Source organism: Balaenoptera borealis (genome assembly GCF_965194805.1).
Source record: "Balaenoptera borealis genome assembly, chromosome: 5".
NCBI lineage: Eukaryota > Metazoa > Chordata > Mammalia > Artiodactyla > Balaenopteridae > Balaenoptera > Balaenoptera borealis.
The window spans coordinates 134,483,731-134,503,025 of record NC_138862.1 but is presented as its reverse complement, the minus strand read 5'-3'; the positions used below and the strand labels follow the sequence as shown (position 1 = coordinate 134,503,025).

Here is a 19,295-nt window from a genome sequence, read left to right as displayed (position 1 = left end):
TTCTTTGTTTCTTCAGATTAGGATCCAAGTAATCCCTTCACTAGATATGTCTCCTCAATCTCTTTTAATGTATAGATTCTACCCCCATCTCCTTTCCCCATGTAATTCATTTATTGAAGAAACCAGCTCATTTCTTTCGTAAAGTTTCCTACAGTCTAGATGCTTTTCTAAAAAAATAAACTTTACTTTTTAGAAGTATTAGATTTGCAGAAAAATTGTGAAGACAGTACAGAGACCCCAGACAGTTCATGCAGTCGCCCCTATAATTACCATCATATCACGAGTGCATACCCCCCCCCCCCAGGACTTACCACTGTTGATACTGCCCCGGATCACCCGGCAGAGGCCCCACCCCTACCCCCTTCCATTACGCCCCCTTTGGAAAGAAGTGGCTGTTCTCAGCAGCCCACGCTGAAGGAGTCGGCAGTTACACTTCACCGTCTTCAGGGCACAGCTCCTATATAAATTATTTCAACTACTTCTGCGTGGGAGATCTTCTTTCCCCCCATTTATGTACTTATTCATGATTTAGATCAGTATAGGCCCGTAGAGATTTATCTCATCCTTTGGGTTATAATCCAATACTGCTTTATTTTCTTGCCCAGACTGTTTCAGCTTTAGCTGTAGGGAGCTCTTTAGCTCTTGAGTTGGCTCCTGTGTCCTTATCCCTTTGACAAACTCCCATCGATATGGGTGGTTTTTCTTTTTTTTTCATTATTGATTTTTGGCTTTTCAGTGCACTTTCTTATTTTCTGGCATCACAAGATGCTCCAGGCTCATCATGTATCCACTGTGTATATTTCCTGCCCCGGTGCCTGAATCAGCACTTCTCCAAGGAGTCTTGATTCCTTTAATTGGGAAATGGTAACAGAAACCAAGATCTGGGAGCTGCGTGTGCTTGTTTCTCCTGGGGAATCGCTGCTTCTAGGCCCTCCCAGCTGACAGAGCAATGAAATTTATATGTGTACGAAATTATCCTTGAATATACACTTATCCAAAAACGTTTCTGTATGTAACCATCTGTATCTAAACTAAACAAATCTTACTGATGTCTCCAACTCTAATCCACTACCACCTGGATCATTCTAGCTTCTTCCTGATATTTGAAAAAGATGTTCTTTTGTATTTCTTATAATATGGTGGTTAGATTCAAATTCAATTTTTTGGCAAGAATATTTCATAGGTGGTGCATTCTTCCATCATTTTAGTGATGTTAGCAGCCATTGATGATCATTTCCTAGGCTCTCTTAATTCTTTAAAGCTTAAAAAAAAAGCAAAGTTTTGATTGGCTCCATCTTTCTTCTCTGAATAACTGGAATTCTCCATAGAAAGAAAAACCTCCCCTCATCAACTATTTGGTTACCCTGAGGTAGAGCCCATATAAAAAGGATAAATGCTTAATTCCTTTCCTCATTATCTTAAAAATAATGAATATGTTCCCTGGCATCCTCTGAGGCTGAACACTGAGCTATTTTTGGTTCTGAACTTGCAGCATCTCCGGAGGCACATGGTTCAGCTCTCTACCTTCAGCCCCAACTGCTAGGCAGTCTGCCTCAGGAGGTGGAATAGCAGAGGGTAGAGGCTGGGCTCCCCCGGCAGAGGCAGAGAGCAGTTTGGAAGGGGAGGCAAGATTGGAGGGTCTTGAGGGCTTCCATATTCATTCATCCTGAAAAAGCTCTGGCCTCCAGTCACTTTCTTGTAGAGCTGTTGCCTTGCTTTCATAGTTTTTCACATTGCCTTAGAAATAGCTGAATCTATCTTTAAAAAGTCTCCTCAAGCAACCATAAAAGAAAAATACAACAGCCAGTAGCTCTGGAAAGTGTATGTTTGACCCTAAATCCTTCAAGGAAACCCTTCTAGGAGAGAAACCAAGAAACCCTTTGGAGTGTTAGGGGTAAGGGTTTAGGGCACTGTTCCCAGCCCTGGTTCCTTATTAGAGTCACCTGAAACACATATAAAAAACACTTACACTTAAGCACCACTGCCAGAGATTCTGATTCGATTGGTCTGGGGTGGAACCCTGGAAGTGGCAGGTCTTTTTGCTTTTATTTTTTATTGAGGTATAGTTGATGTATAATATTATATAAATTACAGGTGTACAATATAGTGAGTCATAATTTTTAAAGGTTGTACTCCATTTATAGTTATTATAAAATATTTGCTCTATTCCCCGTGTTGTTCAATGTATCCTTGTAGGTATTTTGTACCTAATATTTTGTACCTCTTAATCCCCTGCCCCTATACTGCCCCTCCCCCCTTCCATCTCCCTACTGGTAACCACTAGTTTGTTCTCTATACCTGCTTCTTTTTTGTTATATTCACTAGTTTGTTGTATCTTTTAGATTCCACATATAAGTGATATCATACAGTATTTGTCTTTTGCTGTCTGACTTATTTCACTTAACACAGTATCCTCCAAGTCCATCCGTGTTGCTGCAAATGGCTAAATTTTGTTCTTTTTTATGGCTGAATAGTATCACATTGTATATATACCACATCCATTTGTCTGTCAACGGACATTCAGGTTGCTTCCGTGTCTTGGCAATTGTAATGCTGCCACAGACATTAGGGTCCATGTACCTTTTTGAATTAGTGTTTCTGTTTTTTGTTGTTGTTTTATTTTTTGTTTTTTGGATATATACCCAGGAGTGGAATTGCTGGGTCATATGGCAGCTCTATTTTTAGTTTTTTGAGAAACCTCCATACTGTTTTCCACAGTGGCTGCACCAATTTACATTCTGGAATTGGCAGTCTTTATGAGCTTTTTGCAAGGTTTAATCATTTAACCAGGGCCATTTCCAGGCCCCCCTAGAACTCTAAGAGGGGAATGAGTGTGTCTCATCACCTCGATCCAGTTGCCTGATGTCAGTAGATACCGTCTCTGCCATGTTACTCGGAAGACTAAGCTAGGAAAGATGATGCCAGGAACGTCTCACTCCACCCACCCCACCCCCCAGCCCCCATGCTGAGGCCTGGTGAGTGTGGCTCAGTTCCAACCAGCGGGCCTTTAACATAAGACTCTGCCCCACCCTTGACTCCACGGATGGCTACATTTGCTGTGCCTGGCACCGTTCTAAGTGATTTAAATCTCTAACATCCCTAATAGGTTGGAATACTCTGCACTTAACAGATGAGAGACTGGGATCTGAGAGAACTGACTGCCTTGCTAAGGTCGCCAGCCTGTCTCTGGGTGGGTTCTTGGGCTCTTTCTCATCACGTGCTGTTACTAACAGTCTGTGACTCCAAGCCCAGCCCCTCTCGAGAAGCTGCCTCCTCCTTTCCTTTGTGTAATAAATATTGACTCTTGAGGAGAGATGACCTGCACAGAGTGCAGGGCCTGAGAAAAAGTGGGGAGGCCTGGGGCGAGGGATTCTGAACCCCTGTTCCTCACTCAGCATCAGGTCCTGAGCAGCCCCCTGCCCTGGGGGTGCGCGGTTCCCCACCTTGCTTCACAGCTCAGTGGTCTGAGCGAGTGTATGTGAGAGTAAAGTCTAGAAAGCCTTGGGCTCTTCTTCTACCTCTGACCCTTGCTCTCTCTCCTTCCTGTGCCTACAGGGTTTCACCCACAGCCCTTTCCTCCCTTACCCTTTCCCGGAAAATCTCGTGGGTCTGTCCATCCTATCCACCACCTATTGCCACCCCCAATTTCAGAACTACACTATCCCCATCCCAGAAACTGACGGCGCCATCCACCCTGACGTCATCCTGGCAAAGTCCCCCCGACACTCAATCAGCTACTGAGTCCCCGCAGTGTCACCCTCAGGATGGCTCTGACACCCATCGCTCCTCTGTTCCCACCACCCAGGCAAGGCCGCGGCTCGGAAGCCAACTCTGCTTACCCTTACCCCACCATAGGCCCCGGGCTTCGTGAACCATCCAGACCAACTAGGTGTGGCTCCCAGGACGCGTCCTTAATTAGATAATTAAACTCTACCAGCCTGCAAACCTCTTCGCATGACCCAGCTCTCCCAACCGGCTGGGGAAGTCCCCTGGAGCTAGACTGTGACGTCAGCACTATTAACGGTCTCCCGCCGCGTCCAGGACCTGGCCACGCCTGCAGCCTTGCCAGTGCCAAGACCAACTTCCCCCAGGTCCCACTTGGCCCTAGGCTTCCCGGGGCCGGACACCCGCCGCCGCGCCCCGTTCTGATTGGCTGCCGCCCGGGCCCACGGCCGCGCCCCGCCCCAGGCCCTGCAGGGATTGGTCCTGGCCGCCGGGCCCTGCAGGGATTGGTCCTGGCCGCCCCGCCCGCTACCCACGTCGGCCCCCTGGACAGCCGAGCTGGGAGGTCCGGTCATGGCCGGGATGCGCAGGCTGGAGTTGGCGGAGGCCTTGCAGCTGGGGCCGGGCTGGCGGCACGCGTGCCACGCGCTGCTCTACGCGCCGGACCCGGGGCTGCTCTTCGGCCGCATCCCGCTGCGCTACGCCGTGCTGGTGAGGAAGGGGCGCGCCCGGCCACCGCCCGCCCCCGCCCCGCGGCCACGCCGCCTTGGGCGCCCCCGGCCATCTCCGCTTCCCTCTCCCGCAGATGCAGATGCGCTTTGACGGGCGCCTGGGCTTCCCCGGCGGCTTCGTGGACTTGCGGGACGGCAGCCTGGAGGCCGGGCTGAACCGCGAGCTGGGCGAGGAACTGGGCGAGGCCACGGCCTCTTTCCGCGTGGAGCGTGCCGATTACCGCAGCTCGCACGCCGGGTCCCGGCCGCGCGTCGTGGCGCACTTCTACGCAAAGTGCCTGACCCTGGAGCAGCTGACTGCGGTGGAGATGGGCGCGCCGCGCGCCCGGGACCACGGGCTGGAGGTGGGGCCAGCCCAGGAGCCCACCCCGCGTCCTCCAGCTCCCGAAGGCCTGTCCCGAAGTTTCCTCGTGTAGTTGGGGTCTGGGTGACTAGTTGCAGCCAACCTGGCCTCCCTGCAGAGATCTAACCCCCTCCCCACTTCACAAGCCTCTACAGTTGTCTTTGTAGAACACACCCACCCAAGTTACTCTTCTACTCCCCCTCGGTAGTGGCAGGCATTACACCTTAGTCCCCTGTTTTTCTTGCGTAGGAGAAGTGGCCTGATGTTTTGTGGGAAAACCCTGGCACTTAGGCGAGGGGAGAGGGGGACATTGTGTATGGCGATGGTTCTCAAACTTTGGCGGGTATCAGAATCATCTGGGAGGCTTATTAAAACTGATTACTGGCCCCACTCCCAGAATTGCCGGCTCAGTGGGGGAGGGGTAGAAGGACCTGAGAACTGCATGTTTCAAAAGTTCCTAAATGGTGCTGATGCGGCTGCTCCGGGGACCGCATTTTGAGGACTACTGGCGTAGGGCCCAGGGTGCATCCCGGAGGCAGGAGCCACTACAGTGATGTGGGAAGGGTTAGCTTTTGCGGAGCTGGAGAGCATGACCTGGGTCATTTGTCTGCAAAGACCTGGGCCCTCTAGGGCCACAGAGGTGTGCATCCTCAGGCCTGGTTCTGCTGGACTGATAAAGGGGTGAGACCTCTGATCTAGAAAGATCTGGCTGGGACGAGCTCCCTGCGTTCCCAGAGTCTCATGTCTCCTTTCTTTTCCAGGTGCTGGGCCTGGTACGGGTGCCCCTGTACACCCTGCGGGATGGTGTGGGAGGCCTGCCTGCCTTCCTGGAGAATACCTTTATTGGAAATGCACGGGAACAGCTGCTGGAAGCCCTCCAGAACCTCGGACTGCTGGAACCTGGCTCTTTCGCACGCCTTAAGTTCTCAGCTCGTCCCTAGAGGCTGCCCTCCACGAACCCATGGAACCTGCCTGAGATCAGGGGCTTTGTACTGGGGAGGGAGGGAGGAAAAAGGGGATGTTTTCTCCTCTGGGCCTGGGCCTGATAGATGATAACAGATTAAAAGGGAAAGGTATGTAGTGTGTTCTGAGCAGACCGTGGTGACTCATGGCATCAGTGGCAAAAGTCCGCAGCTCATCCTGGGCGCCCTGACAGATTCTCAGAGCCTGCCTCTTCCCTGTACATGTGCGCACACACAGCCTAGTGACCCCCAGACACGCACTCACACATAAGCTGATGCCTCCCCCATCCCTCGCCATGTCCAGTTTAAGCAGGAAGTGGCACGTGTGGGGCATAGCTTGTCGCCATGCCCATCTCCTTGCTGGGGAGGAGCTTCTGAACCAGGGAGGGTCTCTCCCCACACTCCTACATGGCTGTTCCCAGGGTCTAGCCCAGCCCATGGTTGTTGGGGAGGACAGAGAAGCAGAGGACCCGTTTTCCCCCTGAAAGTAGTTGCATCCTTGCCTGGGGGTTGGCCAGAGCAGTATCCCCCCGAAAGGGTGGTAGAGGGCCCTAACCTACCCCCTGCCCTCTTCTGAAACTGGGTAGAAGGGGTGAGGAAAAGGTTTGGCCTCCTTGGACTGACCTTGGACTTGAGACTCCTGGGTTCTTGTGCATTTCCTCCAGGGCTTTCACTTGGGATCCCTTAGACTCTGGGGACAGTGAAGGGAGCTGGCCCAGCCCTGATCTAGACCTGCCCCAACAAAAAAGAGTCTCCCAGTAAAGAAGGGCTTATAGCCGGGCCTCAAAGCCCTTCAATTCCTTCAACAAATTAGCTGTATGAGATATTGGTGATCTAGGGATGTGAGAGCCATAGACTGCTCTCCGTGCGGCCAGGAAACTTTTTCTTAAAGGGCCAAATGGTAAATATTTTAGGTTTGGTGGGGCACATGGTGTTTGTAGCAACTGCGTAACTCTGCCAAGTCAGAAGTAGCAGTGGACAATACATAAATCAGTGGGTGTGGCTGTGTTCCAATAAAACCATTTAAAAAGGGATGTGGCCCGCCTGTGGGCCACAGTTTGCCAACCACTGCTCTAGAAAGGAAGATAAGATTAATTAAATTATGATGCTTATTTACTTGTTTTATTTATGTCCGTGTTAAGAAGGAAATAAAGGATTGCTCCAGGTCCCACCTTGGTATCTTTCACTTTTAGTTGAGGTGGTCCAGAAGGGCCTTTGTGAAGAGCATTTAGGCTGAAGGATGGAAAGGACAGCGAGGGAGGAGTGTGGGGAGAGGATTCTGGGTGTGCCAGGGAGGAGCACGTGTTAAGGCTCTGGGAACGAATCTTGGCAAATTATCCCAGAACAAAGGTAGAGAGTGAGACTCCATTTCTCAATTGGGGGTGGCAGCGGGGGGTAAGGGGAAGCAGAGAATTTGCAGCAAAAGGCCAGTGTAATTAGACTAAAGTAAGCAAGGGGAGGTGAAGCAGGAGCCAGATGGTACAGAGCCTTACAGGCCATGGTCGGGGCAAGGTGTGTGGAGCACGGACTGGAAGTGGGTAGGAGGGGAAGTGGGAGGTGGTGCTGATCTGGGCCTGGATGGCAGAGGAGGTGGAGAGAAGTGGGAGCCCTTGAGGGATGGTGGTGGCGGCATTGACAGGCCCTCTGATGGGCTGGCTAGAGGGTGGGGTGAGGAGAGAGAGGACTCAAGGGTGACTTTTCAGCTGGTGCCCTAAGGTGTTCAACTTATGGATGAAGGGAAATCCTGGCAAAGCTGGAAGGGAGACCACACAGGCTTTTGGAGGGGATGGAATCAAGGTCACTTTGGAGGTGTTGCGACCTAAATTTGTGAGTCATCCACATAAAAATGGTGTGGCAATACTTCAGACGGGATGGGGTCATCCAGGGAGAGAGAAAAGAGAAGACTCAGGACAGGGCCCTAAGCCCTGAAAGTCTGGTGGGGGGAGCAGGACACGTTCAGGAGGACAAGGAGTTGAGAGGAAGCTGCTTGAAGAGGGTGGACATGCCAAGCTCTCATGAGCGTTTCGGTGAAAGGAGGGCAGAACTGTCTCTTGGATTTCTTAGCGTGGAGTCTTGGATGACCTGGAGGGGAGCCGTTTCAGGAAGGGGTGGGCGTTGGTTGAGTGAGTAGGTGGTGGTGGGGTGCACAGTGAGAAGCAGGTCCAGAGGGTGTGAGAAATGGGGCGAGAAGTGGAGAGGGCTGTCAGGTCAGGGAGGGTTTGCAGTGGGAGAGCCTGGGTGTCGATGGGAACAGTCAAGGTGGAGAGTGGAGAGAGGGTTCCTGAAGGGGCACAGTCGTAAAAAAGGAGGCGGGCTGAGCCCTCTGAGAGGAGGACAGCCAGTCCTGCAACACAATGGGCTCAAGAAGAGGAGGGGAAAGTATAGAGGAGGAGGGGCTCAATTAGTGGTGGGCTGAAGGAGCTGTAATCTCTTCCTGGTGAAAGGAAGTGAGACCGTCGGCTGGACGTGGGTGGAGGATGCTGTCAGAGGGCGTGAGGCAGTCCTTCATCCGCACCTGGGAAAGCAAGTCGATTACAGAAACGCAGAAGGGCAGGCGGGGCTGAGCTGTGAGACCAGGATCTAGGTGCTCAGATGTACCACATCTTGGGGGGGACGGTGTACACACACACACACGTGTTTCCCCCACAGCTGCGTTCAGGTGGGACGAGGTCACTGAGGCAGAGCTGGACCTTTCCCAGAGGAGCACAAGGGAGGAGGGGCAAGGGGGCTGAGATTAGAGGAGACGTAATGCTGGACTGTGGGGTGTAAGGTTTAACCTGAATAAGACGGGAATTGAAGGCAGGAGGTGACCCCGGAGGGGTTAGTGAACTGGAGGTCTTGGTGAGGTAGGACTCCAGCATGGGCTGCGGTGGGTGGGGAGGGGTACTTGAGCCAGAGAGGGTGTTTCTGAAGCTGAGGTGGAGCCATCATGGGAAAGTCAAGGTCCATGTGATGAAGCCAGAAACTGACGGCTGCTGGAGAAGGTGGTGTGAGCTACTAGCCAAGTCCTCAGCGAGGCTCCAGGAGGGGAAGGAGGGTGTTGAGAGGGCAGGAGCCCTGGGCGAGAGGGCTGTGAAGAAGGGGTGGGTGGGGACGGGTGGCAGCTCTTGGCCTTTGAAGCAGTGGGGGTGGGAGCAGCTGTGGAGATCAGGTAGGTGCCTGGAGGGGTGGCCGACTCTGTCCTTTGTCTCCTAACCTGGCCCTGACCCTCCGTCAGCTCCCCAGGTAGGCAGGCCGGGGGAAGGGATTCCTGAGAGCCTCCCAGGGCACAGCCTGCACCCGCTCCATCTGTGCTGTGTGTCCCGCAGCCCTCGCTCATCCCTGTGAGGAGGCAAGGACCCTGTGGCCGAGCGGGATCAGAGTGATGGCACCTCTTACCTTACCTGGAGCTGGGCCTGTGCAGACCCGGCCCGGGGCCCAGCCGCGCACATTGCTTCACAGCCCTTACAGACTGCATCTTACTGCTGGGCTGTCCCGGCACGTCAGAGCCTACTGGCAGTGCAGTTGTCAGCTTGCCTTTTTGTTTATACTAAATCTTCTTATTTTTTAGCTCTGGGGATTGTTGAGGGGGACAGCCCGTGGATCCCCTGTATCACCCCCACGCGCACTCTCCCAGTGAGAGGGTGCTGTCTCAGCCAGCCCCCCTAGAGTGTTCATCTTTCTGTGGCTTGTGTTCGTTTCGCCTGCCTCATCTTCCCATCTGCAGGCAGGCAGGGAGGTGATGGCACACCTGCCTCTGGTCTCTCCCCTCTTATCCAGTACCTTCCTGCTGCAGTATGAGGAAACCGCTTGGCCTGGAGAAACCAGTCATCAAGGGGAGAGAGAAGCCGGGCAGCTCCGTGGAATCCTTGACCCCATTATCTGCGGTGGTGACTCAGCCAGCACCTGACCTCTTCCTCCTCTGAGCCGCTGGGTTTGTGGTTCCTGTGGGGAGGGTAAAGCAGGCAGCACTTACCCAGCACGGTCTCCACCTGATGCTGGCCCCTCTCGCATTTTGTTTCATGGGAGGTGAGTGGCCCCGGCTGCATCCCCCCAAACACCTATTTCTGCCTTTCTCAGCAGAGTCAGCAAGATGCTCGCACTTCTCAGTTCTCTGCTTTTTCCTTGCGGCTGCGGCGGCTGGTGCTGAATTCACACTTTTGGGCCCCATGCTGTCCGGAGCCAGAGTCTCCTTGGTTATCGAATTTCTGGCAAAGCTGCTGCTTTGAGCAGAAACATTTGAGGAGAGTGGCCGCCACCTTCACAGTTACTCAGGCCAAAGGCTGCTGGGTAAACCAGACCAGGGCAGACGTGCAGATGAGGGAAGGCGGGGGTCCTATGACTTTGGTTTATTGCACAGAAAACTTTTTTCTCCAAACCGTCCCCTCCACACAGACAAATGAACATGAGAAAAAAAACAGAGAAATTTTATCTGACGAAATTAGTGAATGGCGACAGAATCTGAGCCCAGCTAACAAACGCTGTACCTTGGCCCTCCTCAGGGACAGGCAGTGAGCAGGAGGTGGGGGGTTATATTTAAAACACGTTCACTTCTGAGGAGGAAGGACAGGGCATGGGCAGGGCAGAGGAAAGAGAAACACCCACCGTGGACTTAAGGCCACAGAAAACTCCCAGGAAAAGAAACCACATGGCCTCGCCCCCTAACTCTGCAAGAGGCAGGAACATGGAAGTTCACGTTCCCTCCAGGTAAAGGCAGCCTGGTAGAGGCCAGAGGCAGAGAGATGAAGCTGCCTTCTGGGGCCTTCTCCCCCATCCCCGCCCCACCCCAGCCAAGTGCTCTGCTCACCCTAATGCGCATATGAGCGCAGCCCCCTCCTACCCCCTGGGGCCTGTTACCCTCCACAGGCATTCCCAGGGGATGCAGTGGCAAGGACTTCTCTCTTCTCAGATGACCCTGGTGGGGTTTTCAGTAATTATAAAACAGCCCTTGGAAAAGCCCCGGGAGGACAGCTGTTACCCACAGCCCCAGCCCCCCAGCCTCTCCTGGCCACTAAAGAACAGACTGATCCATTCCCAACTTCCTGCGGTCCAGGACTGGTTCCAGGTGGGGATGTAGGCAGAGGCCAGGTAACAGGGAGGGGCGAGCAGGTGAGTGAGCCATGTGCTTGTTGAGGGCAAAGGAGTGGAAGGATCGCCTCCAATTCACTGAAGTAAACAGGAAATAACAACATGCGGTCTGTTCATGAAAGGGACGTGAACGCTGGCTGTAAATGATAAAGAGCATTCTCTAGAAGACTGATTCCCCAACAGAAGCAGGCTTTGCTCAGGGAATTTAAGGAATACGTGGACTGGGGAATAAGAGGAAAGATGGGATAAGACACAAAGAGCTGGCAGCCCCGAGGAAAGGGTTTAAGGGGCTAGATCTGTATTAGCTTTCTTTAATTGATCAAGAGTTTATCCACAATGACCGCATGAATTTCAGATTATATACAGGATATCTATGGAAAATGCAAGGAGAAGTCAACACAACAGTATTGGGAGACCACAAACTCAGTCCTTGGCAGATAAAATGTCAACGTTTAAGTACAGGATCTAGGATATATAATAACGATGATGATGGCAACAAATATTCTGGCAGTGCTTACTGTGCTGTGGGCACTATTCTTAGTAAGCTCTTTTCATGTGTTAACATATGTGACAACCCAACTATATCAGGTAGAGATACTATTATATTATCTCCAGACTCCAAACGAAAAACTTAGGCACAAACGTCAGCAAAATGAAAGATAAATCCTGAACTCTGTTGATTGAAGCAGAGAATCTACCTTTAAGGACCCAGGAAACATTTACCAAATTACTCATCTATTGGGCGTTAGAAAACCTCAGTAAATCCTCTCCAGTCTTGTACCACCTCTGAAATGATAGAGTACACGTCACACTCTCTGAGCACAACGTGATAAAACTGGAAATAAATGACAGGGAGAGACACATAAACTTTCTTCTTTATGCTTTTTCATATTGCCTGAACCTTCTACAATGTGTACGTATTTTGTTTTTAAAATGACCAGTTAAAAAAATAAAAAGGAAATTGCTTTTTTCTTGTGAGTTTACAGAAACCCAACCCAAATGAATCTAAAGAAAAAAGGAAAGGATTCAGGGCGGACATGGGACCCATCCCAGGAAGAATGTTGGGTAGTTTGTTGAGTTGGAGGACTGAAGTTCTTCAGCCCCAAATGAGAAAGTCACGGTGGAGCTTGAGTGGCCAGGTGTGGTCACATGCTCACCTGGGCCCTCCCTGCTGGCACTAGGACTATGCAGTTGACTGACCAGGCCAGGCTCCTCCGCCCTCGTGGTGGCTGGGGGAACAGAGAGGAGATCTGGGGATATAGCAGACCCCCGAGGGAGGGGGCAGTGATGCTGTGTAGCACAAACAACCCATGCCTAGCACAGGTGGAAAAAAAGACTAAAGACTCAAACTTCCTCTTTGTTCCAATAGGGATCTTGTTCATGAGATTCCATAATTCTTCACGTGGCTGTGCTTTCGTGTAGAAACTCATGCCTGCAATTTGCAGCCAAAGTGTTGCTCCATGCTGCTACGTAGCCCCCACAGGATCCCTTTTAATGGCTGCATAATGTTCCATGCAGGCATTTCCCCTGCATTTTATCACCTCCCCTTTAGTTTCTCATCTTCCGACCCACCAGAGCTGAGAAAGCAACTTTGACCTCAGGCTCACTGCAGGGCAACCCTCATCCCCTTCCCCAGGCCACTGACCCTCCACCCCTGCCCCAGATCCCCCTCCCACATGCACCTTTTGCCTCACTAACTCTCATTCTTTCTTATTTTTAATGTCACTTCCTAAGGGAATCAGTCTCTGGTCCTGACCTTCTGGACTAGGTTAATCTACTTCATACTATATAGAAAATGATAGTATAAAATGGAATAAAAGAGTATGCAACCCCCCAAAGTAGGAAAGAATACCATAAAATCATGTCAGGTAATTAACTCATCATAATTTTATGGGGTTTTTTTCCCTGGATTTTGTCATGTTTGTGGTATTTTTCAGCTTTTTAAAGTTGTTATTGTTTGTGCTTTTACATCCTATATCGATATTCCCTTTGGTTTCCTTTTTTCTAAATTTGGTTTCTATTTTTCCTAAAGAACATTCCCCAAGTTGTATGAGATTCATGTCTCACGAAGACTAGTCCGGCCGAGTGTGGAGGCCTGGACGCCCTCGCTATCGGCGTGGAGCAAGGCAGGCAAGGCCTGTCACCACCTCACACCCCATGCAGCCCCCGATGCCAGGATGGAGCCCTAAAGCCAAGGCCAGGGTGTAACTGAATAGGGAATTATCTGTCATCCATTTGACCTTTTTCCAGCTTCTAGAGCTAGCTCAAGTTGTTCCTTGCTTATGCGATAGATGGTAAGTTATCTAAATTTTCCATCCTAAGACTTCAGGGTGATGAAGAGGAGAAGAGGGCATGGAGAAGGTAATTGAAGCTCTGTGAGCAGGAAGTGGCCAAAACAGTGGTCTCGGAGCTCCAAGCCTTTCCCTGGAGACGCTGTTCTTGGTGGTCACGTGGAGGATTTAATGACTCTAGGCCGGTCATTCCCCGTGGGAATGACACCCCATCCTCAAAGGTGGGTTCCATCTGCTATGGTCATGTAACAAACCATCCCCAAATGTAGTGGCTTAGAGTAACAGCAGTTCCTTTATCCTTCATGGCTGGGGTCAGATCCAGGCTGGACTTGAGCAGCTGCAGGCCGGCCAGGCCTGTCTCCTGCCACGCAGTCTCAGGCTTTTTCATGGTAACTGGCTTGGGCTCCTCAGAGTGGTCACCTCAGGGTGGTCAGACTGCTTACCTGGCCGTCAGGGCTCCAGAAAGCAAGATGGAAGTTGCACGGCCTTGTCTGAATCAGCCTCAGAAGTCAACTTCATTTCTGCCATGTTCCGTTGGTCACAAACAACAAAACTCACATAGATTCGAGGGGTGGGGAGGCTGGGCTCCATCTCTGGATAAAGGAGTGACCAAGTTCTGGAAGATCAGGTGGGACAGATATATTTGCAGCCATCTTTGGTGTCTAGAAGTGTTGATTATAAAAGAGGGTATTGGGTGTGAGAACCCTCCTTGCAGGCCTACCCTGCCTCAGCACACCACTGACTCCAGGAACTCTTCAGAGGGATCCAGGCATGAATTTGACAGGTTTGAATTTAGAGTCCTTGAACACAGGTCCTGCTGTGGTGCCGGCTTTGAAGCTCATCCTTCTCCCACTGGGGTGGGGCTGCCAGGAACGAGGCCGCCAGGAAGAGCCAGTCACAGCTTAGACATCTCTGGAGATGCACGCAGGGTGGTGCCGTGTCAAAAGGCTGAGGTAGACAAGTTCAGGTCCTGGGCTTTTCCCTGGTGAGTTTTGCAGCGGTGGTCGTGTGTGGGGAACAGCAGGTCTGACGTCCCCTTGTTTCCATTATTCTAAGACAGACATTAAACTCTCTGAAGTCAGGATAGGTCTTACAACTCATGCCAGGTGGTGGTCCTGACATGGTCGTCACCTGCTGCACATGGCCTGAAAACCTGTGGGATGAATTTCAGCAGCTTGGGAGGAAATCCCAGAGACTCAGGTGGAGAACTCTTAAGAAATGTTGCTCTTGATGGCACAGAGGTCGATGTTTTGTAGAAAAACACAAACACCTAACACCTCAAGTTGAAAAATGATTCAAAAGAGTTGAACACTCTGCAGAAGTTTTAGGAATATTTAAATCACTTTACTTTGGGTATATTTCCCGTGTATGCACAAGAGTGATCTATGATAAAAACCATGTCTAATGAAGTAAAAAAATCTTCAATATATAGAAATTTTTAGAAAATGAAGTGATAAGAAAACATCGTGTTATGGCTTAATGGCAGAATTTTTCTTTCTTAGAAATACATAAAATAATAATGCATGTAGCAGTCAATGATGTCTTACAGTGGGTGAAATGCAGGAGGGGAGAAGCTCATTTCTCACCCTGGAGGCATCTGGAGTCCTAAGTGACTTCTAAGAAATAGGGCACAGCATGCAGTGGGGGCTGAGAGACAGGGGTCAGAAAGGCCAACGACTGGCTGGTCTGGCTCATCCGCCACTGCCCAAAGCACCAGGCAGAGACCAGGACGGGCAGCGCTGAGCTTGGAAGCAAGAGGTGAGGTGCTGGAGACCGGACAATGTGGCCGGGCGGGTGGGGCAGGATGCTGGTGGAGGCCTCCCCAGCATGGAACAGAATGGAGGTTCAGAGTGCAAGGCTTGGGAGGGTGAGTGCCTCTGCCTGTCGGTGCCATCGAAGACCAGAGCAGCCCCAAGTCTCCTGTGAAAGAGAGGGCCCAGCCAAGCAGGGAGGAGATCACAGTGGACACGAAACTGTCTCCAGAGACAAGGGCTAATGGTGTAGGACAGGCAGCCTGGAGGAGGCGGGCACAAGGGGAAGCAAAGCCTTTATGGATCTGGTGTTAAGGAAGGAGTTAAAACTGTGCTGGGTCTGTGATTGGGACAAATGTTTCGGGCAGAATAACTCAACCACTTGAACCATTCATAGTGACTCCAGCACCATGTACTTTAAGATCTGTTCAAATATTGGCTTCAATACCCCATTTCCCAAACTAGAATATGGTTGGTTGAAATGGCTCCAACTTTTTGGGACAAAGTTGTTGACTGTTTAAACTGAACACGTGGTCCCCATAGGTATCAGGCACCTGCCCTCAGGCACTGCTGAGAAAATGCCAGTCCTCACTGTAGTAACATATTAATTACATCACATGGAGTCCATTCCTGGAAAGGCCTGCTTGCTCCAAGCCTCCTTAATGCCTACTTGTTCTTCAAAGCTTGTCCTTCAAAGCTCATCACCCCTTTAGGGCAGCTTTCATTCCCCTCATTTGGGCTGCCATGGCAACTTGAGCATGCCTCCACAAGAGAACCATCCCACTGGCCAGAATTCTTCCTTTGATTCTCTTTTGGCCCTACTAGAACATGACTGTGTTTCCCCAGCATCTGGCATGTTACAATAGAGTAGGCCCAGTAAGCACTCTGTAAAATGCTTATTGAATGCATGCTTCTTGAAAAGTCTTTTCTCTTATGAAAGCTGAGCAAGCCAGTAGAAGCTCATTTTGAATATTAATTCATATTAATTTCTGTCCAAGATTTTTCTTTTTTTTTGAAAAATAATTTTTTTAATTTATTGATTTGGCTGTGTCAGGTCTTAGCTGCAGCACGCGGGATCTTCATTGCAGCACGCGGGCTCTTCATTGCAGCACCTGACCTTCTCTCTAGTTGTGGTGTGCAGGCTCAGTAGTTGTGGCATATGGGCTTAGTTGCCCTGTGGCATGTGGGATCTTGGTTCCCTGATCAGGGATCGAACCTGCGTCCCCTACCTTGGAAGGCAGATTCTTAACCACTGGACTACCAGGGAAGTCCCTCCAACAAGTTTTTTCACATTGTGGCAAATAGCACTGGACTGGGATTCAAGACTCTTGTACAAGTCCAGGGGCCTTGTGTCCATTAGGCAACTTCCTAGTCTCTCTGGGTCTTGGTCTCCGCATCTCCTGTGCACATCTCAAGGGTGCCCTGTGTCTTCCATTATTTATCACACTGCCTGACACATAGTATGTGCTCAATAAATATTTGAATAAATTAATCTGTGAAATGAACAAAAGGTTAGGATAAATTATCTCAAAGGTCCCTATTTGGCTTCCTAAATAATGCAAAGAAACACTTCTAGTCACTCTATCCAATCAAAACACATATTAGTTCTTAATCCTTGTGATACCGTTTAACAAAGTCAGCTTACACTGGCTGCTTGGAGGTATCCTAACAACTTATTACCATAGCAACATCACACTTCCTAGTCTTCAAATATGGGTACAGTCGAGATGAGCTGACCTAGTATTTACATTGAGGTTTGGAACTCAAGACCAGCCCTGCTGATTGTTATGTGATAAGGTTTTTGTGGTCCCTATGGAACGGACACTCCTCAAATTCTCTTCCACCTATTGGCTGATAACTGAAATTCTATGGTTCATCTCCTTAGTGTGAAGGGCTTTATGTCCTTTAAAAAACATAGAACATCCACTTTTTTTAAACCGTGTCCAATATCAGAACAAATATCCTTGTGTATTGGCTGCATGGAAAGTTTAAAGATAACACTGGCGAGTTGAGAGGTCATGTTGCTTCAGTTTCATGATATTATTTTAAGGGAATTAAACTCACAAATCATTGTTTCAGGTCTGCTAGCATGACAGCTGGTGGCAGTTTATCAGACCGCAAGATAGGCCTCCAAGTGCATTCATTATAGCTAATTGTAATTACACTAAGATATAAGCTATTTATAGCAAGTGTTATTTTCATACATTTTAACAGATAAACCAAGCCCATTGGATGAATGATAGATTTTTCTGATGTGAAGGAAAATCATTCTGCGTATGTAAGACTGTCCACCTTGATTATGCACGCCACTGCAAGGAATTTGGGTCTGGGATGAAAGGCAGGAAGTCAAATATAATTTTGGAAATGTACATACCTTTTCATTTTCTGATGGGCATATATTATTTATGAAGTTTTGGGTTGTAAGTAACAGAAGATCCAATTTAAACCTTTTTAGCTCATATACCTGGAAATCTGAGAAGTATGTAGATTTCAGGAATAGTTGACCCAAAGGCTCAATGACTTAGTTTTATTCTCTCTCTACACTATACTACTATAGTGAGGGCTCCATCTCAAGGCTGGTTCCCCTTATTTGTATCCAAAGCAAGAGTCCTTAGCTTTGCCATGATTGACCAGCCCTGACCAACCCCTATGGTCAAAGGGCAACCATGAACTTTGGCCTGGGTGGCCTAAAGCAGCGACTGTGCCCAGGGGAACAGGATTAAGTGAGGGTCGGTTCTATTCAGATCTCATGGCTGCTATTCAATGAGGGAGGAAAGAAAACCACAATGTCCAAACCACCCATAATGGTACCATGGAAGACAGACCATTACCTCTGAATAAGTACATAATTACTTTTGTCAATCAAAGTGTAAAGGGAGCACAAAGGAAACTTGTATTGTTCTGCCTGTATTGTATTGTATTGTTCCCTATAGTTGAAGAATTTATGTGAAACCATTGGCTCTCCTTGGCAGCTTTCCCAGTTCCGTCCCACATTCAATTAGAGACTGCAGTCAGAAATGGATTTTGTAGCTTATATACCATGGTAACGGGAGGCCATAGCTAATCTTGTGTGCTAGCTTTTGTTGTTTAGAATGCGTGGGCAGAAAGAGTCAAATGGCCTGTCCTCTGTCTGGCACAAGCGTTCTGCTCTAAATCAAAGTGGAATAGTCAGGCCTCAGTGGCAGTATCTCAAATGGCCGATTTAAAAAAATTACTCACAAATTAGGCTGTTCTCCAAAGTGTGTTTCGAAACATTGATTTGCTTAAGTGACTCTAAAATCAGTAATATGGTTAAGACTCAAATTAATGGGCTGGTATAGCCTTTCAGGTTTATTTCACAGGCTCTACTTGGCCAGAACATTTTGCATTGATTCTTGTCATCCTTAAAGCAGACAAAGCACCACACTCCTTCCTCTGGAGGATCCAGAAGTAAAACACTGTCACCCCTCAAGTCCCTGGAGGTTGTGTGAGTGTGTATGTATGTGTGTGTACATGTGTACCAAATGTGCTCACTTATGAACAGAGAACTGTGTGTCTACCCTGTACAAGCACTTAATCTAAATCATTTTATTTAATCTTCAGAGTCATTGTATTAAATATGAGTCCAATTTCACAGATAAGGAAACAGGTTTGCAGAGGCTAATGGTTTGCCAGCTGTCCTAGAGCTGTAAGTTGCGAAGCCTGACTTGAACTCAGGTCTGCCTGTGGTCACAACTCAGGATCTGACCCACCAAGCTTCACCGCCTCACTCTTTCTCTGGCAGTTGCATTAAAGTTTTCATTTTGCTGTTAGCTTTGCCTCCTTCCCTGCCCTGTCAAACTCTATATTCATTGACTTGATACTGATTGAGCACCTCCCATATGCCAGACACTGTTTCAGGAGACACAGCAGAGAACAAAGTAGACAGAAATCCCTCCCTTCAGGAGCTTACATTTTATCAAGAATAAGCCCAGTTGTCTGTGTCCTGCTCTCCCAGATTTTTCCCCTAAATATCCTTTTCCTTCCAGTCCTTCAATAAACTCAGAGCCTCTTTCCCAAAGGCTCCTTGCCCTGAAATATGATTCAACATTTCAGATTCATAAGGGCAGTGGGAATTTGCTTTTATTCTTCTGATCCAAGATACTCAGCTGCCCCCATTGTTTTGGCTTCAGGGGAGGCATCAGAGTCCTGAATTGACTGCTTGCCCAGTGGTGCATGGGCATATGCGCATGGGGGTGACCTGTGCGTCGAGGGATGGGTGTTTGGACTTAGTGTTGCAGGCCCAGTTTCCAGGGGAGCAGGTCCTGAGATAGAGATTTTCAGGCAAGAAGTTTGTTGAGACGGGCTCTCAGGCACAGACTGATCAGAGGGAAATGAACTACTGTGCAGCTACTTGACCTTAAACTGGCTTCCTCATTTTGGTAATACCAGGAACATGTATTTGACTG

General features: G+C 49.4%; 1 protein-coding gene across 1 annotated transcript; it reads left to right on the top strand.

Moving 5' to 3' along the window:
• Nucleotides 1-4,245: 4,245 nt before the first annotated feature.
• Nucleotides 4,246-6,927, top strand: NUDT16 (nudix hydrolase 16). The gene is made up of 3 exons (XM_082395158.1): nt 4,246-4,434; nt 4,529-4,798; nt 5,559-6,927. The coding sequence occupies exons 1-3, from the start codon at nt 4,297-4,299 to the stop codon at nt 5,736-5,738; spliced, it is 588 nt and encodes a 195-aa protein (XP_082251284.1). The 5' UTR covers nt 4,246-4,296; the 3' UTR covers nt 5,739-6,927.
• The last annotated feature ends 12,368 nt before the right edge of the window (nt 6,928-19,295 follow it).